This window comes from Gallus gallus, chromosome 1 (assembly GCF_016699485.2).
Source record: "Gallus gallus isolate bGalGal1 chromosome 1, bGalGal1.mat.broiler.GRCg7b, whole genome shotgun sequence".
Taxonomy (NCBI): Eukaryota; Metazoa; Chordata; class Aves; order Galliformes; family Phasianidae; genus Gallus; species Gallus gallus.
This window is the reverse complement of record NC_052532.1, coordinates 14,136,607-14,163,683: the sequence shown is the minus strand read 5'-3', so window position 1 is coordinate 14,163,683 and position 27,077 is coordinate 14,136,607. Positions and strand designations below refer to the sequence as shown.

The 27,077-nt window shown below is 42.2% G+C and overlaps 1 protein-coding gene and 1 long non-coding RNA gene across 7 annotated transcripts in view; one reads left to right on the top strand and one right to left on the bottom strand.

Annotated features, from left to right (window-relative positions):
• Positions 1-3,146: 3,146 nt before the first annotated feature.
• Positions 3,147-9,615, bottom strand: LOC107051629. 3 transcript variants are annotated; one of them, XR_005843387.2, is made up of 5 exons: positions 8,988-9,615; positions 7,848-7,944; positions 7,520-7,645; positions 7,368-7,415; positions 6,802-7,287 (listed from the first exon to the last, which is right to left on the bottom strand). It is a non-coding gene; the product is annotated as an uncharacterized LOC107051629 (long non-coding RNA). The 3 variants fall into 3 exon arrangements; XR_006931715.1 differs by lacking the exons at positions 6,802-7,287; positions 7,368-7,415 and adding an exon at positions 3,147-6,085; XR_005843386.2 differs by lacking the exon at positions 6,802-7,287 and having other exon boundaries at positions 7,520-7,642.
• Positions 9,616-9,624: 9 nt separating this feature from the next.
• SRPK2 (SRSF protein kinase 2) overlaps positions 9,625-27,077 on the top strand; it is a 137,880-nt gene continuing 120,427 nt past the window's right edge. For all 4 annotated transcript variants that reach the window (XM_015275772.3, XM_015275773.3, XM_025153611.3 and 1 more), the window contains exons 1-2: positions 9,625-9,691; positions 9,775-9,859. In XM_015275772.3, the coding sequence (XP_015131258.1) occupies positions 9,676-9,691; positions 9,775-9,859 (101 nt within the window). In that variant the 5' untranslated portion in view covers positions 9,625-9,675. The remainder of the gene's footprint in view (positions 9,692-9,774; positions 9,860-27,077) is intronic.

Here is a 27,077-nt window from a genome sequence, read left to right as displayed (position 1 = left end):
GGATAGAGTTACAGCATCACCAAATGCTGTAGCCAGTGGAGGTATTGCATAGCAGATGGTATAGTATGACCTTTTCTTTAGTCAAGAACAGAGGTGGCATTACTTCCCTGTCTCCTTCTCCCCTCAGGCCTTTTATTCTGGTGGTGTCTACACATAAATTCCAGCTGGGGAAAATGTACCTATGCAATTAACAATTTATTCTAGAGAGAATTTAACTGATGCCTATTAGATTTATTCAAAGCTGGGATTAGAAGCTTAGTAAGAACCAAGTGCATATCTCTTTATCTGTGACAACTGAATTCTGTGAGCATTACACTGATGCTAGCAGTGAAGCAGTGTTCCAGAGAGTGTGCATGGTGTGTCCCGCCTGTATCGAGTGAAGAAGTCATTTTGTGCTTGCTGTGGTCTCTTGTCACTTTTAGTTCACAGTATGCTTTGCAGCCAAAAAGATAAGAAGCACATTTATTTTTAGCTGGCCTTGGCATCCCAGCTTAGAATCCTGTTAATGTTCACCTACATGTTTTCCCTGTTGCTGCTTGATGAGTCTTACAAATAATAAAAATAGGAGAAAGTCACAGTGATCAATCAGTGAGATTGCCAGAGAGAGCCAACTTCCCAAGTCTGTTCCACAATTTATTAGCTCTCTCCAATTAGCAGTTTGCTAATTGGTCACCAGATTATAACAGTCTTCTGCCAGATGCCAGGAAAAATTGTTCCCTCTTCCAGTTTGGGACCTCCAGCGGATTAATGTATTCTCGTGGCACTGCTGTTTGAAACCATGACTGGTAAACAGCCCTTTTATCTGAAGGTCCCAGTCCCTCAACAAGAGCCTCCTTATCATCACAATTTCTGCATAAGAATACATTGATATGAAATACTACAAGCTCTGTAGACTGGCAGCATGCAGTGTAAATGTTTCTAAGCAGAAGAAAGAGATGAACTGACAACACTCTAAGCATATAAAATATTAATTTAAGGCTTAGTATGATACAAAACATAACAGGAGTGATGTTTTTTTCTTTCATTCTTTCTGTGGAAAAAATCAGATACTTTGTGAAAAGGACTCTGATTCAGCAAAGACACAAACCACTTAACAAAAGCAGAAAAAAAAAACCAACCAAAAACAGAGATTCCAGGATAGTCTGCTGCAGATCTAACTGTGTAACTTGGACACAGATCTAACATGAACCTTAAAGTGCAATAGAACAGGAACCTGGAATAAAGAAAAAGCGGTTCCCAATAATTTAGAGAGCAATTGGAAAGTTAGAGAACATATATTACAAAATATTGTCTTGAGTTGCTCTTTTCCATCATGTCCAGATTTCCATCAAGCTGCAGAACAGATCTTTGCCAGGCTGTATGTAATATGCAAGGGACACATTTCACTCCATCAGTATCCTTGGCTGCACGAGGCAAGGTGTTGCCAGAAGGACAAGGAGGTGATCCTTTCCCTGCACTCAGACCTGGTCACGTCTCCCCTGGAGTGCTGTGTCCAATTCTGGGCTCCCATCACAGGAGAGATATGGGCATACTTTCCAATACAGAGCCACCAGGATGAGTCAGGGACTGGAGCAGCTCTCCTGTGAGGGAGGCTGAGATCTGGGCCAGTTCAGCCCAGAGAAGAGGAGGCTTGGGGATCTCATCAGTGTCTATGAATACCTAAAAATAAGGTGCAAAGAGGAGCTCTTTTCTGTGGTGCCCAGTGCCAGGGCAAGAGGACATGGTCATAAAGTGGAACACAGAGGTGCCACCTGAGCACCAGGCTGCACTTCTGCACTGGGTGCCTGAGCACTGGCACAGGCTGCCCAGAGGCTGTGGGTCTCCTCACTGGAGGTATTCAGAAGCCACTTGGCCATGGCGCTGGGCACCCTGCTCTGGGTGTCCCTGCTGGGACAGGGGTGTGGATTTTCACATGAGTCTTTAAAATCACCACTGCCTGCTTATCTCTTGTTTAAACCTTGGGGATAGGAATCTGCAAGGTCAACACAAAGAGCAGCCGAAGGAGGAAGTCTTGTGGCAGCAGGATGGTCCTGTTTTGGCTTAAGGCTGTGGGAATAGGCAGATAATGTTTCAGCACAGAATCTTGAGGGCCACAATGCCTGAAGTGAGACCTTTTGCTTCATTAATCGTGAAATTAATATTAAAGTTAACACCCCTCTGTATGCTAATGAGCTCTCAGGAGAACATGCTGAACATACATAACTATGGTGCTCAACTCTCTTCTCAAATCATGCCAAACATCACCCCAGATAAGGGGCTAGGATATAAGGGAAAGTTTATCTCTGGAGGATTGGAAATGGGGAAGAGAAAGGAAGAGAGACTGAAAGAGAGAAGAGACACGGGAGATAAGAGATAGGAAGCTGCATTCCTCTTCCTCCACCAGGACAGGGACTCCTTCTTGGTAAGCAGTGCACCTCACCTCTTGGTGAAGAGCACCTGGGACAGCACACAGTCTGCTGGTGCCATTATCCTATGTTAGCACTGTTGCAGCTAGTGCATTCATCAACAGCAATCCCAAACCCATTATGTCTGTTGCTTCAATACATCATCCTTCTTTTTAGATGCTTGTGAATGTGTGCAATGAAAGTCTGGGCAAGGGGGAATGCTGGCAGACAGGCATTGCTGAAAATGTCCAGTGAAAATCCTGGGGGACTCTGGCAGAGAGGTATTTTGTCAGTCTGTTCAGTGAAAGCCCTTGGCAGGGGAGCTCTGGCAAGCAGTCAAACTGCTCTTGTTGTGACAGGGGTTGGACCAAATGGCTCCCTGGGGTCCCTTCCAATCTCAGCCATTCTGTGATTATGTGATCAGGTTCTTCAGCTGTATAAGGAATTCCAGAGTTTAAAGGGTGGCAGCTGACCATAAGTTCCTGAAAAGTGGAAGACCACTTAGACAGATGTATTTTTTTTCACATGAAAACAAGGCTGATTCTAGAAATAAAGAAGAGTAATATGCTGGCCATGCAGATTCCCATTACCACTGAGATTACTATTAATTTCACTGCAAACAGGATTAATGCATATTTTTCTTATTTACAGGTTTATAACTGAATGTTTGATCTATTATTCTGGAGAAAGAGAGAAGATCCAGGGAGCCTTGTTCAAGGCTTTAAACAGGGCAGACGTAGATGATATAACCACAGGAGTAATTAGATAAACTGGTTGGTAAAGTACTGAGTGCTCATGAATGTGAGTACAAATCCCAATACTTGCAAGTTAGATTACAAGTTACAAGATAGATTGACATATTGTGTGAACGTAATTTTACAGTGTAGTGATTTTAAAGGCCCAGGTCAAATAAATATTGCAACTAATGCGTAATCTTTAGCGACAATATTTACACTCTTAAAGTTTATTATAAAAGTTTGCAGCTCTGAAAGCAGAAACATGAATATTTCCTACCACAGTCATTTATGTGACTGTAATGTGGGTGTAAAACATGATTAAATCAAAGCAAAAAATAATCAAGCCCAATGAATTCATTTCCAAGGAACAATGCACAAGCCAAATTGCAGTGGATTAGTTCTCTGTGCTTCGAATGAAAACATAGCTGACTGTCTAGAATATTTTTACTGTTATTTGTTGTTATGCATATTATAGTAGGAGAGCAGGGAATTCTAAGCGGCTGGAGGTGGATGATTAGTCTTTATTCAATTCTTTGAATCTGACGAAGTTCATTCATGAGCGTTCTTTGTGGAGGATGGAAGGAAGTACTGGTTAGCTAACAAGCTAAGCCAGTTCAATTTTAATGATTAGCTGTGGCATTTTCTGCTTCTAAAAAATTAATGTTGCTGTTTTATGTGGTATAGATATGGCATAGGCATATCCAGACATAATGAAACTGAATGGTTAGTTCAGACATGTTATGCATCAGGCCAGCCATGCTAATAACTATTGAAACTGACAGTTCACTTTGTAAGATCCAGTTACTGTTAACTTTGTAAAATCTTAATCGTATGGGATGAAATATCCCATGCTGCATGATGGTATAATCCATGCATTTTAAGAAATGCTGTTTTGATCAGATTAAAAGAGACCTGAGATATTTCTTCAAAATGTCCCTCTAGCAGAGTAGTTTCTTGACTACTTTTTGTGTAATCAAGCCTAATTAAGCAAAAGCAGCACTGCTACATGCCTTAATGGTAACCAACACTGTACTGATAACTGTAGCTGTGGATGTACGTTGCCTGTGTAACAGAGACATTATTTACCAAACGGTTGCTTCCTACAAAACCGGGAAAGCATACTGTGCCATCTAGATAAAGTTCTCAACCTATATCCAGACAAACCAGCTTGACCAGTGCTTCTTTACTGGCAATTCCTATTGGCACTAATAGAAGTTCATTTCAGAAGGAGCCCTGTCCTTCCTGAGATGCAGCACAGCAGGGCAATGGTTATTCGTCTCCCAGAGGGGTGCTGGTAAGGGCATCGTAGCTCTGTCACACTGAAGGATGTGCTGAAGAGACATCTGAGGCACTACTGACACGACACGGTATCATCCTACTAGTCAGCTGGTGTCTTTTTTTTGGGGGGGGGAGGGCTGTGAAAATATATCAAGAAAAAGAACAGAGAAGGTTGTGGGGAAGAAAGAGTCTTTACTCTTCAAGAAAAAACGAGTCAATTGCTTCCTCTTATACCAAGTTTACAGTTTGTCCCTTGTTTTCATTGTGACTATTGTTTGTGTAGTCCAAGCCTAGTGCAAGGAAACTGGGTAATCCCTGCATCTAACAACTCACGCATTCTCATCTCACTGGTAGACAGTCCCTACCTTTGGGTAGGGAGCTGGGATTTCGTAGGGAGCTGGGATTTCTTAGAAAGAAGCCTTAGTATCAAAGATATGGCTTTGCAAGTCCTATGAAAATCTGACATTTATCCAAATTATGAGACTTTGTAGAATGGCATTTTATGTGTTTGATAGAGACACGTGAGACTTTGGAGTATCCCATGCTCAGATAAATCTCTCATGCATGACTAGACTGTGTAGATGCCATTTAGAGAGAAATAGTAGGCATGAACCCGAACTACACTGTTGAAGAATCTTCCCTGTGAAGAACCTTCCCTATCTTCCACAGCTTATGCTGTGTTTGGTAAGGAAGCTGAGAGCAGTCACTAATCTTTCAGTGATCCTCTCATCCCTTGCTGACATTTAATCAGCATGAAAGAAAAAAACATCTGATTTAAACAGGAAAAAAAAAAAAGGCAAGAGATTGGAGCAAGAAAATGAGGGAAGTTGAGATGGGAAGGGCAAGCTGGGTAAAGAGTGGGCAACCAGGAGGAGTGGGGGGTAATGAAAAAATTTAAGGCAGGAAACAGAAGTTTAACTGCAAGGGTGTTTGGGAACCTGCTTTAAGTAATGGAAGAAGAAAGGACTCATTGAGTCATGCCAGAAATCTGAGTATTTCAACACTAGATTGACTAAACATAAAATAGATATTATCATAAAATTATTGCTACAGTCTACTTTAATCCTATTTCAGGTCTGAGCTAAGTCATGCCAGTTCATGCCCTATTTTACACTAGTACAATACGTATCTGGGTTGAAACAGCTATTTCTGGGCGTACACAAGTCTGTAATTTGATGTCAAATTGGTGTTAAACTGGTCTGCTTTGAACTTATTTTTCTTCTTTCATTAATAATCCTGATATACTTGATAAACAAGAATTCTCTACCAGTGTTAACTCTGCAGCTGGCATACACTCTACCATTTTACAGGTGAAGAAAATCAGTCAGGTGAGTCAGGCAATTTGCTTTAGGGAGAGCGCAATGAATCAGTCAATGAGCCAGGAATGTAAATTCAGGAGTTTCTGACCTCTTGCTTTTTTTTCTAGAAATTCCAACACTTGCTTCCTGCTATATTTTATCCAGTTACAGTACAAAGATAACAAGCCTGCTTTTCTTGTTTAATGTGTTCATAGCTCCTACTGTTAATTGGAGTTATATTCAAGCTGTGATGAGTCAACAGTCCTCCCATCTTTAAGAGCAAACACAGCTTACTGGTTACTGTTGGTGAATACTTCTTATCTGTACATTTGTTTTCTGTGTTGCTCAAAACCATGCTAAGAATCATCCTCTTTGCTTTGTCTGCATCCTAGAGGGGGAAAAAAAAAAGAGCACATTGGCGCCAGAAAATTCTTAAAGTGAACAAAAGGACAGGCTCATTGTTAGTATGCACACACAAGTGCATCACACTTACAGAAATGTGGAATGGGGGTGGGAACTGTAGGAACAAGAGACAAACATGAAAGGCGAGAGGATGAGAAGGCTGGACTTGCATGTTAATAAGAACTCTCATTTAACTGGGAATTTCCTATCTCTACAGTGCTCTTTTTCCACCATGCATTGTTTTTTTCTCCCTTCGTCTTACATGTTATTTCTTATCTGTTCCATTCTGCCTAAAAGCAGCATACAATTAGTTAATATCCCGATTTCTGAGCAAGTGACAGCATGCTACCACACACTGGGAAAAGTAATGCTGAGAAGAACTGGTACAGTAATCAGGGCAAAAGCTTCCAACATCCTTCTGCTGAAGGAAGAGTTTTGAATTACTCTCAGAAAGCAGGCTATCATGTTTTCAGGATCGCTACTATTCCGCACAAATGCATTCCATTCATATCTGAGAAGTAAATGTTTTCTTGTGTAAGAGGGATATTTCAAAACTGAATGAAAAGGAAACAAACCAAACATCTGTGGGGTGTCAGACGTCTGATGCGAATAACATTAAAGAGGTGAAAACACCATTCCATAATTTAATATTTTTTCTTCCCACTCCCCACCCCCCCCCAACCCCCCCCCATACTTGCACCTAAGAGCACATAAATCTGTTGTTCTTCTTTTCTGGGTAGGTCATATCACCTAAATCTCATCTTGCCCTTCCCTACTGTGCATGAGGCCCACAGTAATCCTTGTAATAGAACAGACACCTGTTCCAATATTATGTTCAAAGAGAGACAGCCAGAAACAACGGCATCCTGCCCTAGATAACCATTCTTTACGTTGTTTATTGATTTTATAAATGCACTGTTTTACTTTTTAGTCTATATTCTCTCTTGATTCATCATTAATTTTTGACAAAGGTAAGTTACATACAATAAGAGGCATACTGAGATAAGGATGGAGAAAATCACAGAATTAATGGATTCAAATAAAGATAATTCAGTGTAGATCCACTTGTAACAACACATCTTGAATTCTTTCTGCAATTTTCTGCTCACAGCTTGGGTTGTCAGGGTGGTACATTCTCAAGAGTCTGAGGAATACTGTTTCTTTTCTTTATTTCTTCTTTCTTTTTTTCTGAAATACATTTAGCTTCTACTTAGTTTACTCTCCAATTTACTTAATTGCACATGGTAATCCTCTCAATATATACATACAGAGTCTCAGTGGATTTCTGCAGTCCTGCCTGAGCATTATCTGAGTGGCTTTTCAGAGTAAAAAAAAAATCACAACAAAAATCAGTAAGAATACAATCATAAAATATGTGCCCATTGAATAGAAAGAGATTGACTGTGTGGAATACACCCACCTGGTCCTACCATAATCCTTTCTCTGTGTGCTAACAGATTGTTCCCAAGCCCTGATTATGTTGCTGACATTATGCTCATGAGGGAAATTCCTTCCCGACTCCAGATTCGGTGAATTTTTAACCCTGCTGATGTAAGCAAAGCACACTGTAGTTATCTAAGACCCAATTTTCCAATCAGTTCTACGTACAAATCTCCTACTGAGGTAAACAGAATTGTACACGAGTAGATGAGAAAAAGATTGAGACCCTAATACGATTTCTGCTTTACAGCTAAACCTAAGAGATAACTTTAAGCCAGCATTGCTTAACATAATAAAACCAGTCTCACCATTTTCTCCATCATCAGCTGCTTGTTTCTACCATCGTCTGTACAGGCACAAGTATTCATGCAAAGGCACAGCCGAACCAATGGAGCTAAAATTAACCTAGAAACAAAGGGTAGATATATAACCTTCTTTCTAACATTCAACTACTATTAATTTTCATGCATCTATACTTTTTGAGTAGGAAGACTTCAAAATTTCAGTATAGTCTTCACTTGCTTTATCATCACACTGAACTATCACTAAAAGACTGACCACAGAAAGGAAAACGTGTCATGTACCAACATTGCACGGTAGCCAAGTAGTACATTATGTTGGAATATATTTTTTGTCTTTCCTTATGATGGAGGATGGAAAACAGATTTTTTTTTTTAAATTTAGAAACACAGCTGTGGTGCCTCGTGTTGGCAGCGGAGAGCTGAAGATTAGGACTTCATGGTCCTATTGTTTTCTGTTCACTGGGCTCTCCAGCCAGACAAAAAAAGCATTATATATTGTGGTCTGCCCTCTCTGAGCTCTCTAGCTTTGTATTTCTCTCCCTGTCCCATTCCTGCACTGAACTAACCGTTCGATTTTCTGTCTAGTTGAAATCTCTATGATCCAATTACTTAAGATGCCTGATTACTGCTTCCCTTCACTCTCACAAGACCTCGACTACAGCTCTTTTTAGATCTTCATCCTTGCGGACTCTTTGTTTTGGCGTTTAGGGAGGCAGCTCTCTTGAAATTTAGTGACTGCTCGCTGTTAGCGTTCGTTATCGTGCCTTTGAGTTCCAGTCCCACGTGAAGATAGGTGAGAAGACGCACAACCCTCATGCTCAGACTGAAGCTTTCAGCGTGACCCAAATCACATTCTGCATTAAGCATCATTACAAATTACGACTGCACCAAATTTCAAAGTCACAACAAGTGTCAAAAATCGAGCCCCGCAGAAATAAGTGCCAGCTTTCAACAGGGCAGATCTGAGCGGAACCTGGCATCGTCGGCACCACGATACTGCATTGCTGGCGTGGTCTGCGGGAAGAAATATCGCTGCAGAATTGTCTCTCGTGACAAATAACTTAGTGAGAATCAGAACGAAGGACACCTAACTTCCCTGGATTTGCCCTGAGGTTAATTGCTTCTGGCACCTGACCCCAGTCTCACCATAAGCCAAAGCCGACCGAGCTCCGGGCGCCTGCTGGGGGCGGGCGGACACCCGCACGGCCACCGGGCGCGGCGCCTCACTGCGCTGCCACAGCGGGCACTGCCGGGGGCGCCGCGGCGGGCGGGAGGAACGCCCAGCAGCCGCTCACCGAACCGACACAGCCGCCGCACGGCCACCCCAGCGGGCCCCTGGAGGAGGGTGAGGACTGCCCCAGGCCTGCTGCGATATGGAGCAGTTCCTGCCCTCCCTGCGTGCTTCGGGGGCCGTACAGAACGGGACTGGGAGCGTGCGCGGAGGCCACCACCCCTCAGAACAGAACCCCTTTGTGAAGTACACACAAAACAAGTTAAGCGAAGCTCAACAGTTCCTGCCGTGGGGCCGGTCCCTCTGCCAGGACAGCCGGCACCGCACGACGCACACGCCACCCCTCAGGTGCGCGCCCGCCACCTGCCACCGCCCCGCCCCGCTCCCGCCTTTCCGGCCTCAGCACCGCCACCAAAGCCGCGCCTGCGCACTGTGCGGCGGCGCGGAGCGGAGGTGCCGCTGCTGCCGGCCGGTGCCCGGCGCGCGGACGCGGCGCGGCAAGCGAGCAGGCGGGGCGGGGCAGAGCCGGGCCGGGCACGGCTGGGTTGGGCTGGGAGAGACGGGAGCGGCGCCGGCGCGGGCCCGGCGGGAGCGTGCGGCTCGATGAACTCGCGCAAAGGTACCGCGGCGGGATGTGGGGGGCGGGCGCGGGGGGCTGCGCGGCCACCCTAACGCCGGCTCCGGTTGTTCTCCTCTCGGCAGTGCTGGCCCTGCAGGCCCGCAGGCGGCGTCCGAAGCAGCCCGCGGCGGCCGGCAGGAGGGACAAGCACCCGCCGTCCCACAAAAAGTGAGTACGGAGCGTCCGGGCCGCCGGGACGGAGCCTCCCTGCCCCCGGCTGCTCCCCGCGCCCCTCCCGCTCCGCTTCCCGCCCCGTAACGTCCCGCCCGCACCGCTCGGGACCGCGCCCGGCGCAGGGCTCGGCACCCGCACGGCGCTGCCCCGCACGGCGCCGCTCCGCCGCCGCCCCCCTCCCGCCGCGCTCGGCGCTCCGCGGTCCGTCCCTCAGCTGGCCGCGCTGTCCGGCTGCGGGCGGCCCGCCGTGCCGGTGCCGCGGGACCTCTGTTGCCTGGGGGCGCGTCCTGCCCTGGAAATGGGACGTCGGCATCTTCAGACCCCGTTGGTTCCGTAGAAACGGGCACAAGTCTGTGTTTGCTTCCCTGCCTCCCTGTAACCCTTTACATTCCTGTCGTTCTCCACCTTTTCTCGTTCTCGGATACGGCTTTTACTGAGCGTTCAGGAGCGCTCCCACATCTCTGTAGTGCTCCGCTGCCCAGGATGCTGCCGCTCTAATCCCTGGTTTGTGTCTGCTCCCCGTAGGATCGCACACTTCTTTCTCTAGCTTTAACTGTACTTTGCTCAACGAGGCCCTATTGGTGACCCAGTATGTGTGCTCTCCTCTCTTGACTTTGCTTTTGTTTCATGGAGGTCCTGCTTTGCTTCCCAGTGTCCGTACGCCCCTCAGAACCGGGGAGCTGGATGTGATGGGTGGGCACGTGTGTGTGAGGGGGGTAAAGAAGTGGCCTTGTGGTGCAGTGTGTAATTCGGAGGGGGGCGCCTTTCCTTTTCTATTTCTGTGGGAAGAAAGAATAAGTTACCTCCGATCCGGGTGTTTGTTTCCTTAGAAATGCTCAGCAGTCTTTTTTATCTCCCTTTGAGATGGGTAAAACCCCCATAGGATGGAATTCCGTTACAGTGATCGTTGGCCTTTAATGGTTATCTGCCGCCTACATCCTGTTCTGCTGGTGCTTTTTTTGTCCAGTGGCGTGCAAAAGCCACGCTTTGCTTTCAGCTGTGTGAAGCTGGAATTGCTGCAATGGAAGTAAACCTTGTGCACAGGAGGCACGGTGTTGGGATTGGTTCCGTTGTTTCCCAATGCCTTTCGGAATGTCGGTCTGTAACATTATGTAGATTTGTTTTGCCATTTTGAAAACACAATTATCTCCTATTCTGTAGGAACCGTAGGTTCAGAATTGCATTTGCAGCCTTTGGATGAGCCTTAACCACAAGCTTCTTAATGTTTGTTCTAGTTAGATGATTGCATTTTTTTTTAACCAGAGCTGCCTTGGGATGCCTTGCTGAATGAGTTTGTCAAAAGTTTGCTTTAGCAGCCACGTTAGTAAGCACAGAACTGGTGCTCTTTTAGTTAGAAGAAGCTGGCTGCTGCTTCGTCATGGAGCACGGCCGGCTGCTGGCCGGCTGCCATCCTGAGTCGGCAGTTCCAGCTGCGGTGGCCCAGTCTGTTCAGTTGCCTCGGGAAACGGTGGTTTTGCTGTGGCAGACAGCGGAGCCGTTGCTTCTTTTCTGCTACGTTTCTCTTTTCTTCTTCAAACTGCTCTTGTACTATTGAGACCTACTCTGTTTTATGCTTCTTGGGAAATGTCTTGTGAGAATTCAAGCGTCGTATACGGCGAAATAGTTGAGGACCCCAAAGTGAAGTGAGGGGAAAAAAATGTTGACAGAAGTGTCAGGTTTGTTCAGTTCTTATCCTTGCTTTCAATGCAACGGCTGCTGCACGTACTGTTGTGCCGGAGCTGCAGTTATCCGATACGCATCAAATGCGTTGGAGCTGCAAATGAAAATGTTGTTTTGGGGGTGGAAATTCTGTAACGTACATTCCTTGTAGCAAATTACATAATTATGAATTACTCAGTTTCAAACCAAAAGCAGGGTTTTTTTTTTTCTTTTTTTTTCTGAACCGTAGTTCTTAGGCATGCCCTTCTGTTGAGTTGTAGCTTTATAGAGCGACTTCCATTGTTGCTGGTAACAATGTGCTTCAAAGGAGCTGCAGGATTCCTCCTCTAGAATTGGCAAGAGGAGCTACATCGCATTGTAACTTACTTGCAGGCTTTTGTTTGAATGGTATTAGGATGATGGCACAAGAAGTAAAAAAAACTGCAGTGCTCTTTGATGCTGAATGGCCTTTTGTCTGTTATGACCTTGATTGCCTTGGAGGGCTGTGAAATCAGTCCCGGGACTACTCAGTATCGACCCCTAAGTCAGTGGTGAGAGCTGGTGGAGATGAACCCAGATGCTTTTGTAATAGAGTGGAAAAAGTGAGAGTAGAAGGTAAATGACCTGTGTTTTGAAGAGAAATTTGTCTTGAATCAAGACTATACCTAAAACTAGGTGTAGTAATAGGAATTACAAATTAGACACCTGGGGAATCACCAACGACCCAAAGCTTAATGAGTGAGCACTGAGTTCTGCATGTGGGATGGAGCACCCCTGTCTCTAAGTACTGACTGGGGGATGAGAGGCAGGAGAGCAGCCCTATGGAAAGGGATCTGTGGGTTCTGGCTGATGGTAAGTTGAGCATGAGCCAAAGTGTGTTTTGGCAGCCTAAAGGGCTGATGATACCCTGGGGTGCACCAGGCCCAGCACTGCCTGAGGGTGAGGGCACAGCTTGTCCTGCTCTGCTCTGCACGGCCTCACCTCCTGCACTGGGTGCAGTGTGGGTGCCACAACATCAGAGGGACAGACAGCTATTAGACAGCGTCCAAAGGAGGGATATGAAGGGTGGGGAAGGGTCTGGAGAGGAAGACATATAAGAAGCAGCTGAGGTCCCTGTGCTTGCTCAGCCCAGAGCAGAGGAGCTGAGGGGAGGCCTCATGGTGGCTTAACCTTCCTGTTTCTATCAAATTTTCATAAGATTTCATTAAGCTACCTGTACCACAGGGCTGCACCTGTCTGTCAGTTGTGGTTACTTGTCCATTTAGCGTATGTAGGCTTTGGGTATTTAATGTTGTACTTTCTTGAAGAGAGCAGCATTCAGAAAGATCTGGCTGAAAGAAACAAAGTTGATATAGTTAGTTATCTAGTTATAATAGTTATCTAACTACAATACTAACATTTTTTTAAAGAGTAATTTCATAGATTGATTATAAAAACTTGAGTAGAAGATGCAATGTGTTTGAACTTGAGTAGCTGAGTCAGTCTAATGTTCACCTTTGTAATGTGATAATAAAACAGATACCAGACTTCTTGTGAAATCCAATCGAATCTGAAGTAGGTGTCAATGTAAACTAGCATGTGTGTATTACTAGACTAGGTATGTTCATTCATTTTTTGAACTCCTGGTGTAACATACAAAGAAAACATCTCACATCTCTAATAAATCTGATTTCTGAAATGGGAATGGCTCCAGAGTTTCTCATATGCTGAAAAGATCCATTTGCAGAGTTGTGTGCTAAAAGTAGTTATTGTCATATAAGCCTCAGCACATCCATTATCTTACAAATGTCAAGATTCGTGCCTTTTTGAATAAGCAGAGACTGTAGAACCTGAGGCTTTAATCTCATCTGTAGTACTTACATTTGATGAAATAACATTTCTATTGAATAGAAAGAGTGTAGTTCAGCACAAAACTATTAAACAAGAGTGCCTTAGTTGGGGAGGGAAAATGACTGCATTTTCTGCTTTGGATTGTACTGAGATGGGTGGTTAGGGTGTAATTTCATAACAAAGGACAGGGCCACTCCTTCTGCAGCTCGTTTTTGTTTTGTTTAACTTTTACTTACTGTAACTATAGAGTAGGATGGTAATAAATTTTATGGGCAAGTCCTGGTTGTGGATTTTGAAATAGAAAGTCTTCCTTTTTTTTTTTTTTTTTTTAGTTAAGATGAATACAGCCTGGAAGTTATTGTCATCTATTTTTAAACCAAGGTTTGTAGATATATGGCAATTTTTAGTGAATGAATGAGAATGTCAGATTGTATCGTAAGTTTAATTTTGTTTGACAAAAATAATATGATGGTGCAGTGTTTAGTTTTGGATAACCTAAATTCTTTCCTTTTTGTTAGTGTGCGAGAACTCATTCCTATTGTTTGGCTTCTTGATGGTGTCCTAAATATCCTCTGACCATTTTAATGATTTATTGTGTGGGGAGGGGAAAAATGGTTGGAGGATGCACAAACTATTCTTTCTGGTAGCCACAGATTGTCTTGACATAGGACAGAAGTAAAACTTGGAAAGAAACTTGTTCTCACAGCTGTGCTAGATATGCAGCTCTTTTGTTGCTGTCATACAGCATGATGTTTCTCAGTTAGAGTTCGTATTCAATCTCAGGCATTTTCTGCAATAGAAAGTGTAGTAGAAGTGTGCGTATCAAGCAAAGCTAGATATTCCATTCAAGTAGAAGTGAAAGCACTAAATGAAATCATTGCATCAGATCAAATGATCTCAGTTTCCTCACTTAGAGGAGAAATGCTGGTCCTGCCGAGGAGAGACAAGACATTTGTGTTATTAATTTATTCCTTAGGATTTTGTATTCAAAGCTGATTTTTGTTCAAAATTTCATTTATGTTTTTAACAAGTTGCTGTCTTCAGTATTGTGTTTTCAGAGAGCAAGCTAGAAGCGGTCTTAACCAATGGACCAAGGGGCAGCAGTGCAAACTACACATGCTGCTTGTAATCATACCTGTGCTTGGAGTGTATTCACTACATGCTGGTCTATTTGCCTTCGTAAGGCCTGCAGTAAAAGAGTAAATCTATATAAGAGTAAATCTACTGCAAACTGTTTTTCTTTGGTCTCTGGCTGTGATTGCCTAAGAGGAGGACAGTGAGCTGCAAAACCTACCTAGCTTCCTTTTCCTGCTTCCCCTTGAAAGTGAATATACTACTAGAAAATATTACTAGATCTTAAAATCATCTGCTGTTTGGACTCTGTATACACAAATGTGTACAAGATAATGTATGTAGAACTTTAAAACTATTTTAGTCCTTCTTTGAAGGAAGCCTGGGTCAAGATATGGATGAGGAAGACTAGATAGTTGGTGTCAGGAAGTTACCAAAGTTTTAGTGCTTCCTGAAATGTTTGTTTTGCTTAGACAAAATCATTGCTGTGACAACTAAGTTGTTTTTCTTAAGAGTATCATTTGTCAGATAGTTTCCGTGCACATAGGTGTTCGTTTGCTGGATGGGTTCTGTTAGCTGACCCAAGGCTCCCTGTATGCCTCTGAGGATTCCTGTAGGAGAATGACCATACGTTCTCAGAGTTGGAGGCAGTCTTGTATCTACCCCTCAGTTGAGATGTGTTCAGGGGCTGAGTGTAAATGGTGACTTAAAACATACTGTCAGGTACCCCTTTGTGCTTGTTGACACAAGCCTGCCCCAAAAAAGCTCTCACAAAGGAAACTTTTCCCTTGAAGAACACTTCTGTGTTGTACCTCACCATTTTTGTAGTGCTTTAAAGCTTTCTCAAGTTCAGAAATAGAACAGCGAATCCCTTCTATTGATAGAGGTGTCATCCCCTCTGAAGGATCTGAAACATGATTTTATGCTTTTCTTAAGCAGTGCACGTAGCTGTAGGTTCCTGAAAAAATTTCAGTGTGTAATGTACTTCTAACACAAGCTTGAGACAGACTTTTACATCCTGACGTGTTGAATTGTATTGAGAGAAATGCTGCTAAAGAGGGCTGGTCAATTAAAATCGGTTTTGGCTCTGTATGGTTCTCAGGGTGGTAGCTTTCTGTCCTGGATGGTGTGTTATAAAACCAAGACTATCATTTGGATTCAGAATTTGAGAGTGGGCCATGTATTTTTGTTTGTTTGTTTTGGGTCTCGGAATGGTTCAGCGAAGACTGTCAGAGATGGCAGTGTTCATTTTTAAGTTGCTTTTAAAGAGGACTAGGAAAGATTCAGAAGGATCGTACCCCAAGTTATGCCAATATCTAATGAAAGCAGGTGAGGTGATCTCAGTCCTGTACAGAAAGAAAAAATGTATAGGGTGGTTAATAGTGAAAACATAGTTCTATAGCAGTTGGATTCATAATCACTTCATTTTCTTAATGGGTACAGTTGTAATTCTGTCCAACTCGCACCTTTGTAATATAGCCTGCATTATAGTAAGCAATAACTTATTCTGTTATTGATTCTGTTTCACTGTGGAGAATTTGGTATTGGGGCCCTATTTTGTTAGGCAGTTAAAAAAAAAAAAGGAAAAGATTTGAAGCAAAAGAATTGTCTTTACACTTCCCAGTGTTCATATCTTTAAAATACCATTGGCTTTCCTGTATTTGAAATGATAATCCTCGCTTTCTGTTTTTTCTGTCTGTACTTTTTTGTTTTTATGACTCTCACCTTTGCTTTCTTATTTCTCCCTTTTTATTCAGCTGTCGTGTTGTAGCATGTTGTAAGCAGAACGGCCAGGTAGTATTCTTCCTCTTGTGCCCCCTTCTGTACATCAGTAACACATCCTTTAGGATGAACTCTGATGTTAGAAACTATTGTGTTTGGATGGTTTCCTGATCATATATATGGAGAACAGACTGGAAAGATAAACATAACGTAGTAAAGCACACATGACGGAGAGTATTTACAGCAATCTGTGTCTGTTGAAGTGGAAATTAACCATAGAGAAAGGTTTTGTATTTAACAGAAGACATTGTGAGTAAGTTTTGGGCTGAAAAGATGGTCAAGTAAATTTCAAAGTGAACCTCTGTCAATGTAGGAACTTTTTTGAGTTAACTGTGTACCATTTTTAGGTTAGTCTGTGTATTTGGCAATCCCGTGATTAAAAATATTGTGTAAGTTTAAATACTATGGTTTAGTTCTGTCCAGCAAATCAACTGGCATATTTTTAACTTCTGTCTGAAGTCCTGTGTAATGAAGTCATGTTCTGGGGAGTCCCTGGGTGTTAATGCTAAAGGAATGTTATCTTGGGTTTGTCGGTTAAAGACAAACCATAGAACTGACTCCTGTGGGATGTTTCTTGATAGTGTTGATGCCTTACTATTTTTCCTCAACTCTAAAGCTAGTCAATTCCAAGTCAATAATTCAAATGTAGGAGGCTAAAAGAATCAAGGGCTTCAATTGCCTTCAGCTATTGTCAATGCTTTGTTTGCAGTTTTTGAAAATGGAAGTGAGAATTCCATAGTTAAATGTCAATTATATTTTCCTATCCCTGAGGAAAAAGCTTTAATATTTCTATTGCTTTTTGCTGAGATGGAGGTCAGAACTGTCTAGGTGCAATATCTGTCTTAAATTCTGATATTAAATTCAGCTGTTACTAATTTTGAAACTGTTCTAAAACGACGCTGTTCTTGTATTCTTGGTTCTAAATAAAATTCTCTCCGGGGACGTGTTTGTTTTCTTTCTTCATTGATCTGTTTCTTCTATTTTCTCTCCTCCTTCTCCCCAGTTATTTCTCTACTTGATTGTTGTTCCCCCACTTGCTGTCCTCCTGCTGTTGTCACGTATGGGTGACATTATTCACTCTGGGACATCCGTGTTGGTTTGTATGAAGTAATAAGTGATCAGTTTTCTAGGTAGCTGCACTGAGTTTGCAGATGTTTGGCTGCGGTGCCCCTGTGACCGGCTGCCTGGGAGGTTGTGGTGAGAAGAGGAAATGCATAACTGAGCTGTGTCGGCAGGGCAGCGCATGCACTCAGCAGAACAGGATGCCTCCTTCCTCCTCTAGCCTGTGTAAGGAAGAAGCAGCTATTTGCTCTCCAGAGCTGCTTTTGGTTTGGGACTGGATAGCGATAGGACAAGGGGGAATGGTTTTAGACTGGGACAGGGGAGGTTTAGGTTAGATATCAGGAGGAAGTTATTCACACAGAGGGTGGTGATGCACTGGAACAGGTTGCCCAAGGAGGCTGTGGATGCCCCATCCCTGGAGGCATTCAAGGCCAGGCTGGATGTGGCTCTTGAGCAGCCTGGTCTGGTGGTTGGTGACCCTGCACATAGCAGGGGGGTTGAAACTAGATGATCTTTGAGGTCCTTTTCAACCCAGGCCATTCTATGACTTCTCTGCTTGAAATGTTTGTGAAAGATTCAGGTGTAAAGTTTTGAATTCTTTTTGGGCAGCTTCAAAAGCTTAGGCTGCGACCTGGGTTTGTCCTGCTGAGCTGCGGGCAATGAAGCAGGCTGAGTTTGTGCTGTTGAACAGCAGGGAGCTCTGGAACTACATGAAGACAACAAGTTTTATTTCTCTCTTATTTCACTCTTGGGAGTGACCAGTGATTGCTGACTGCCTTTGGGTATTTTGAGATCGTGTATCCTGCAGAAAGAAAACTCAATCCCTGAAGAAAATGAGGCATTACGATCCACGTAGAAAGTAATCAAAAGAATGCCTGTTAAGTGCAGCTGAGAGGGTAGGTTAGAGAGATACACAGCAAATCAACTATATTTAAACAAGACAAATCAGAGGAGCTATTATATAGTAAGACAAATGAACTTGTACTTCTGTTTGAAAAGGGGCTAGTGATACACAGCCTTGGAGGTGTGATGAACAGGAAGTGATGTTGGGAGCAAGCTTTGCAGTGCAGAGTACTGAAGTAGAAGAAGTGAGCTTTATCTTAAAACACAGAGTGAAACACGTCAAGCATGAGCTGCCTCAAAAAGTTGTCTTTATGGATTGAAATTCCATGGCTACTTGAAAGAAATATCGTGTTAGGGATCTTTCTGACCAACTGTGCAAGGGAAAGTTTAATAGAGCAAAATGTCTGATTCCAGATATAACTGTTGAAAAGCACTAATGTAAGAGCAGGCTAATTTTAAAACAGTGAAAGTGTAAAATGGTGGAGGCATTTAGGAACCATTTAAATACGCAAAGTAAGAAGCCTGAATAGAAGAGATTTGCACGACTTCTTTTCTTGCACAACTTTTAATATTTGAGAGCTAATTATAAATATTTTTAAACAAGTTATGTGACTGCTTAAATAGTTCTTGATATTTATGCTTATGTCACATGGTTCTCATCTTACCGTCTCAAGAATGGTGCAGTAGAACAATGAAATTGGTGAAAGGAGGAGATAGCAAAGGTGATCAAGGGGATTGGACAGCTTCATTTATGACTGGTGCTTTTCAGACACGTAAACGTGGTTAAGGGATGTCTTGTGGTTGTGCCTGAAAAGTTATAACTGGTATAGAATGTGGATTACATACAGCTTGTCAGTGATATCTGGAGAGTGACTTTCATGCGAAGATTTTAGTTTTTTCTAAATACAGCATGAACAGTAGAGTGACTCTTAGCCATATGCTGCAGAGGCCAAGCTGTAATGAGTGTAAGAAGGGGAGAACTGTAGGACCATCAGTAGTTCTTAGGTATACTGTAGTAGAGGTGCAGTCTGACTTTCCCAGCAGGTGTTTGCTGAAGCAGTCATGGAAGTTTTTTCTAACTTAAAGACACTTCTGCACTTATTTCTGAATAAGTTTCTGGCACCTAGCAGTATGATACTGGCCTGGATGGGCATTTGATCTGAATTAGTGTGGCAGCTCTTTGATTTGTAAGACCTCCTCAGAAGCTTACTTGCAACATCTGACAGCACCTGTGACCAGTATCCGTAAGTCCAGATGCAAAAAGGCTGGTGTTATCTAACATGCTGTTTCCATAAGGGGGGGAGAAGCTGTGAAACTGAAGTTAACTACTAACTCATATTCTGCATTGAATGAGTAGAATATATATATTTGAAAAGAGCATTTGTGAACCCCAGTAATCCAGGGTAAAGAAGAAGGAGCTGCAGGCATGCCTCCTTAGCCAAGGAGTACAACATGCTGAAGGAATGGGAGTGCTGGAAATGCTCCTTTTCTCATAGACTTCGATGCCATCTGCAGGTCTGAGTGTGATGGCGAGGTGAGGCTGGGGCTTCAAACCGTCAGTGTGTTTGCCTCTGTTGCTCTGAACAGCTAGCTCTGTTTTAAAGCTCTGGTTCTCATGGTTACACAGTGGCTCGGTAATTCACTCGCCTGAGAAACAGGAGTTAAGATGCCTGAGGAATTTCAATCTTGTTACTTCAGCCTTCCTTGTGTGTCAGTCACAGGATTACAGGCTGTGCTGGGCTTTGGGCTCTGGGAAGGACAATAGCTTTACATCTCTCCTGAATAAGCAAGAGCAAAAGACTGATGGAGGTAGAGGACAAGTGATTAAAAGGGAGGCTTTGCTCTTGAAGTTTTCTAATATACAGGCATCATTTTGCTGTCTGGTTGTGGCCATGGAACTCTGAGTTGCAAAATGAAGGTAATGATTTGGTCTGACTGAGTGTATTCAGATGGTTGAAGTCTTTTTTTTTTCTTATTAGCACAGCAGTTGTACTTCAGCATTTTATGAAACAGGGAGTCCTGAGGGGATCAGAAACTTACACTTCTTTCAGGTTCCCTTTTGTGGCGCCACAAGGCACAGTATGACAGATCCAAGAATCTCTTCCCAGATGGGAATGGTTTAAAAATCTTAGCAGTGTCAGGGAAACTTGAAAGGGAGCAGCAGCTTTGTGATACTGTTATGAGATCTAGGTCAAAGGAATAAGAATGATCTTTGCAGATAAGAGTAGCTAAAATCATTTTACCTCTGTTGTCTTGTCTTCTAAGGCAGTCCTGTTGCTTGAGGCTATGTGTGTTGTATATTAGCAGCACAGGTTGGTTTCTGCATCTCATGATGCCAGTCCTGGACTTCAATAGCATTCAACTAGAATTTGATTAAGAGCTTTGCTTCTTTTTTTTCTAATGTAAATTAGAGATTCTCATATACTTGGTGTTTCACAGAAATGCTTGCTCTGTATCAGCTTGTAAATCACGCAGTGTCAACAGTCTTGAGAAGATAACACAGCGGTTTTGGTAGGTGCTTCCAGCATTGTGTGTTTTATGGAGTCGCTCTTTAATCGGGGACTGGCAGTCTTGGGAACAGGGAGTTAAGTCACAGTCAAGGCTCTAAGCAAAGTTGGATGTGAAAGCACTGTGTGAATATCAAGTTGACTTAAGATGTGAGGCTGAGGCTGCCAAATTTTTAATTCACCAGATACTTGTTCAATAACTACTTTGATATTTAATATGGAATGATTACTTTTAAGTATTGCATTCTCACTGCTATTCCAAGTTGTGTTGCTCTTTAGTAAATCCAGCATCTATAAACTAGGTAAAAGCTGATATATTCAGTAGACTCGATTTCCCTCAATTGTCTAAAAACAAGTATTGGTGAGGATCGATGAGTTTATCTTAGAATGTTAAAGCAAAAGTAGAAAAATTCCTGCATATTCTACATGAAACACAGTGAAGAAAATCAAATGATTTTTCCTGTTATTAGTATTGAGAAATAGAATAACTGTGTTCTTTGATGCTTATTTTTGAGGCCAGAAATGCCTGTTGTGTATAATGAGAATGTTTATTGTAGGGGTGATGATCTCAAGGTAAACTAGAAGTACACCAGATTCCCTTCCCCTGCCCTTGTCTTGGACTGCTGTGTCTTAAACCTTGCCCTCCACTTTGCCAGGCTGGTGAAAAATCTGCTTTTAATAGTCGCAGTTGAAAAGAACTTTTTACAATAACTTACAGGTCGATATGTATATTGAAGAGAAAACATTGAGCTTTACTCTTAGACTTTTCTTTTTGTCATAGCTTTTCCCACATGTTAGGACTGATACGCAGAGTTCACATTGTAGACCACTGGTGATTAGAAGGGAATATGATTTGAATAGTAGAATTGGACAAGATCAGTGGACTGCATTTATTTTTAGGGATATTTGATTCAAGCAAATGCTTTGTTTTCATTTTGATTTCTTTGAAATATCTGTTCATGGAAAGTTCTATCTCAGTGTGTTTCATAGGAGAGAACAGGACGGTGTCAGGGGCACCAGATGTGATTGGCCTAGTTTTGAGATGCTTAGCCATTTAGCTGAAGGTGTCGTGTGAGACGCTCAGTATGAGTTGACGCTACTGGGTGAATGTGATAGAGCAGTTGGTAATTTTGATCTGTCATTCTTTCTGGTAAATTAGGGGTGTTTTCTCTTTATGCTAGCCCATGGGAATGCTTGGCCAGCAGTCCCACAGCTGGCCTGTGGGCTCTGTTGCTTCTCTTTTGCTGCCGTTTCAATGTCTTGATCTCCAGATGTAGCTGACTTCCCTTGCAAGGTGATCTTGAGCCTTCTGATTCATTCTGGTGTTTGTGTGTGGAACAGTCTGTGTCTGCTGCCAGCTTCTCTGACCTCACATCAGCTGGGAGCCCAGAGATGTGTGCCTGAGCTACTGCAGTTGCAGGAGAGCCAAAGAAAATGAGTGCTGGAAACAACTGCACGTAGAATCTGTTGCTTTGGAGTCCTGAAGCAACTGGAGAGTGCAGTGATAAAGCACTTGGTGCGACCAAAACTGAAAGCACTTCAGCACTTGCAACTTAAATAACAGACAGAGGGAGAGTGAGTGTGTTGAGGTAGTGAATTCAAAGGAGTTTAAGAAAAGGTTAAAAAAAAAACAAAATGGAACAAAAAACCAGCCAAACAGTGCCTTACATTTGTAATAGTTCCTATGTGTTCCAATATACCATAATGTGTTTGTTAGTTTTCTGATATATCTTGTTTTTGGGACAGCTTGCTAAATGCTAGCGTGGTGGTCTGATCGTAGGAAACATGTCAGTTAAACACCTTCTGATGTTGTAAGTGAATTCATTATGCTACAGCAAACCAAACACTTGAAGTATGTTAATGTTTTAGTGACTAGACCCTACTTCTTGCAAGAATTACCAAGCAGTTAAAAAAGCAGAACCAAAGCAGATAGTATGTCTGATATTTCACTCGTAGTATCAGAGTGTAGTGGAGGAAATGTGGGGAACTTGCCTGACTTGTTTGTTTATTCACAGGGTTTTTAAGACATAGTTCTATCCAAGGGCAATGGAACTGAATGTGTGCCAGCTTCTTCCTTAATATCTCATGCTGTGAACTCTAATAACTTGAACTGAAGCTGCACAACACTTAAATTAGTATGAACTCTGCATGGTGGAGCATTGGGATCTGGCATGTTTGATTTTGCAGTGATTGCTGTGGAGCAGGAAGGTGAGCTGATAGCTGGCTCTGAGAGGCTGCTTCCCAAAGCTGCTATTTCAGTCTTGTTCTGCAGCAATATTTCAGTTTGGTGCCATGAATTTTACATCAGTAATAAGGCATGTGTTTGAAAATAACGTCACATAATGGAAAAAAGGTTTGATTCTTTCTCAGTGTTTGTATCCTTAATTTTTTTTCCCACAATTGGTAATATGGAATCGACTTTGCCAACATTTTCATTGAGAGAAATGACCTTAATAAAAACAAATGGTTTATTTCATATTTTGTAGGCGATTGGTGTAGATAATAAATAGCGTGTATGTATATTTAAACAAAATACTGCCTTTACATAAGCAACTTCATTTGGGGATCTTTTAGTCTTAGACTGAGTTAAAACTATGTCTCTCACCCCTCTATGGAGGTAACGGTCCAATAGCAGGGATGAAGTTGGCAATCTGAGCATTTCAGTAACTGTGAATTAAAAAAAATTGATCCTCCCTCTTTTTTTTTGGACCTAATAATATTGCCTTTCTTTGTGGATTGGCTTCCTGAGGTGTACTCCTCAAAGCACGGCAGCATTGTAGGCAAGTATAAGGAAGCAAACTGCTTTGTTTCTGTTTAAGATGGTTCCCTTCAAACTGAATTATCGTAGATTGAGTAGAATTAAAACTTAATCAGGAATTAAAATCACCTTCATCCTATTTCCTGATATTAATGTCTGTTTTTTTTTATCAGCAGGGATGGAGAACAGCAAAGTTTGGATTTGCTGAAAATAAATGTATACCAAGAATAAAAGCAGCATGAATGCTGACATGTCCCAGTGACATATACAGTCAGCATACATGTGTATGTGTATGCATATTTAAAAAAAAAAAAAGCCATTCATTTTCTTAGCAATACACTGTTTAACCTCTTATTTAGAGGACAATAAATGAACTGTATTCTGAACTCTTTTCTTTATGGAGACTATGAGAGATGGAATCTGGTTAGGGCTTCTATATGCCACCTGTGTTCTCCTGACTCTGAGAGCCTCTTCTCACTGTGTTGTTGCATCCCAGTTTCACATAGGTTGCTTGAGCCTGTTACGCTCAAGGTTTTGTTAAGAACAGAAGAAGTGGTCACTGTTTGCAGAGTCAGGATGCTAGCAGTTTGTTCCTCTTGACTCTGAAAACTGCCTTGGTTGTGTTGTGTTCATGTGTTTGGCAATGCATTCCGCAATTGGTTCTTTCTTCACTTTCTTCACTGTCCTATTAATCCGTATGACAATCCAAGTTAATCCATGAGGATTCTTGTATAGTGGTGTGTGTTGTTTTCTTTGTTTTCCTTGTTACCTCTTTACCCAGCTCCTGGGCTGCAGTCCTTGGACCTGTTGCTGACCACAGGTGGGCTGTCAGTAGCTCTGGGCCTCTGTATCATCCTGTGACTGTTGTAGTCCTCTGCACTTTTTCACATCTTTACTGCTTTATACTGCTTTTTATTCCAGCATATTAAGTAGTTCATTTAACACAGAATAATTAATGTTTATTGCTATGTTAGTTTCAGATACACACAATAGTTGTTGCAACAAATAGTTATACAAAGCTAAGCTACAGCTGTATGTAGCAAGTGGTAGTCATTTGATCAGTAGACTTTTGCTGTTAAATACTCAAAACAAATCTCCAGGCAGGCTGAGACAAGTGCAGGCAAAGCTTGGTAAATCCCAGTGCCTGTGTTAGAACCTGAACACAAAGCCCATGACCAGTTACAAGCAAAGGCAGCACCATGTTTACTGGGCCACACTGGCTTACTTTGTGTGGTCTGTTGAGGAGTAACCATTGCTCTTTGTTCAGGTAACTTCAATGCAAATATACTGAATTCATAAAACTGCTGCCTTGCTCTGGACCTTCCTGATGCTCAGGTGATTTCCAGGCTTATTAGCGACAGCCAGGAAGTGACAAGGTGCAGATTTAGTGCTAATCTGGTGATGCCTCGATTAAATCACATTTTGTATCTTTTTCCACAAAAATAGATGACTTTGGAATTCAAAAGATGGGGCTTAGATCTGCATGTCTGAGGGGATGGATGCAAGTAGCTCTCCTACTGTGACAGCAGTGCATTTGGAGAAGGCAGCTCTTTCTGTCTAGTTGCACAACATTAAGGGGATTGGCTTGGAGTTAAAATTCAAATACTTTGTTTTTTATAGAGAGTCTGTAGGGCCTTTAACAATTTTATGAGCATTTTGTTAAATGTTCAGTGCTGAGAACAGCATTCTTAGATAACAAGAAACTTCTCATTTGCTACTTGTCTTCGTAAAGGTCTCTTCAGGTTAAATCTTTTTAAAGTAGTGTCTGCAATGTTGGTCTGCAGAGCAGCTTTTGGCTTTATTTGTTCAAGTGTTTATTCAACATTGCATTAGAAAGCTGTCATTTCTTCCTAAAAGAACCCTTATACCTGCACTCACCGATGAAGCTTTCTTAATATTTAAGTGGACACAGCTATGTAACATTGCATACTGAATAGAAATTTTAGCTGAAGTCATTGAAAAGGCTTTGATAGTGTTTGCAAGGTCTGGTCTGTCTTTGTTACAGAAATTCTCACTGTATTCTGTAGTAGATAAAAAAATATGCCAGGAAGGAGAGATCTTACAAATATTGTAGAGAAAGTATAATATATTTCAAGGTTAAAAAAAAAAAGTAATAAAAATTCTTTTTCTTTCCCGATGATGACATCAGTAGCATTTTTCTAAGACTTACAGGAAATAAAGTTACAATACCCATCTACTCCTTACATTTCTTTGTAAATATATAGCATATAAGTTATGTATGTATATAAGTTATGTATGTAAGTATGTAACTTATAGCTGGTTAATAATACCAGTTTGATTAAGGAGAGAGAAAAGAAAATGAATGCAAAGTAAATAATGAAGCACTATTACACATCTCAGTGCTGCACAGATTAAAGAGAAGTTGTATGAAAAATTTTGATTTTATGTTTCTGTAATCCTATATCACAGATTTCTTGCTACTATAGTAACCTTGGTTCTCTTTTGCCTTTGCTGTAGTTAGGCCTCTCTACTTGCCATCACAAATCCCAAGTACTTCCAGTTCTCTTCCTATGTCCGCTAACTTACATCTTAATACTTTTATTGTCTCCTGTTCTTCACTGGGCCCCCCTCAATTAATGCAGCTGTTCTTTTCTCTTAAGCTTTATGTACTGCAATGCTGACCCTCCCTTGCTGAACTCAGTTGCCATCTGTGTGAAGATCTGTGCTTCTCTTGCAGCTATCCCAGTGTTTGTGACCTGCTAGCTGGGCAGGCACTGCCTCCGAGGTCAGCCTGGTTGGCCAGCTCATGCCTGCCCCTCAGCAGCTGGGCAAGCCAGGTGGGAATTGAAAGAGCTGGGCTTGTCCTGGTTTTCCCTTAGTGAGGGACTAACAGGGATTTTTAATTCTTAGCTGCCGGCAGCAAACTGAGGCCCTCAGCCACTCCTCACACACCTTGCCCTGCAGACCCTTCCCTGTACTCATATCCCTCCTTTGGACGCTGTCTCATAGCTTTATGTCCCCCTGATGTTGTGGAGGAGGTGAGGCCGCACAGCACAGAGCAGAGCAGGACAAGCCCTCCCCTCACCCAGTGGCAGTGCTGGGCCCGGTGCACCTCAGGGTACAGTTGGTGATTGTTTATGAGAAAATAAATAAGTTATTATTGTTTACTGGAAGAAAAGTGGTTTTAGGAGCAAACTACTGCTTGGAAGTAATCATTCAAATTTGTTTCTGCGTGCTTGTTCTGTTTCCAAGAATACTAAAATAACTGCTACTATACAGTTTGAAAACAATATTGCGAATCTTTGATTAAAATGTAATTGATACATTCTTTGTCTTTTTTTGTCTCTAGCAATAGGGAGCAGAAGTGACAAAGTCTTGCTGATCAGTCATTACTAATGCTGCATAATAAAGAACTAGATTCCTGAGATGTAATCTGAATGAAGAACAGGGCTGTGTGTGAACATAGGACTGTGTTATGTGTAAATGTTGGTTTGGATCAGAAGGAAAAAGCACTGGGAAAGCTGCATTAACACTAAAAACTTATTTTCTTGTTTGTCTTTTTTTTTGTTCTTTTTCCAACTGCTAAGCCTAACTTAATAATAGGAATGATTGAAAATTGCTTTTTCTCTTACTAGATAAGATAGGATTTATTGTGCTAAATAAAATGCAGAACTAGGGTGCTTAGATCTTCTTGCCATATCAGCAATCCAACCATAAACCAAAGGCAAGGCAGATGGGA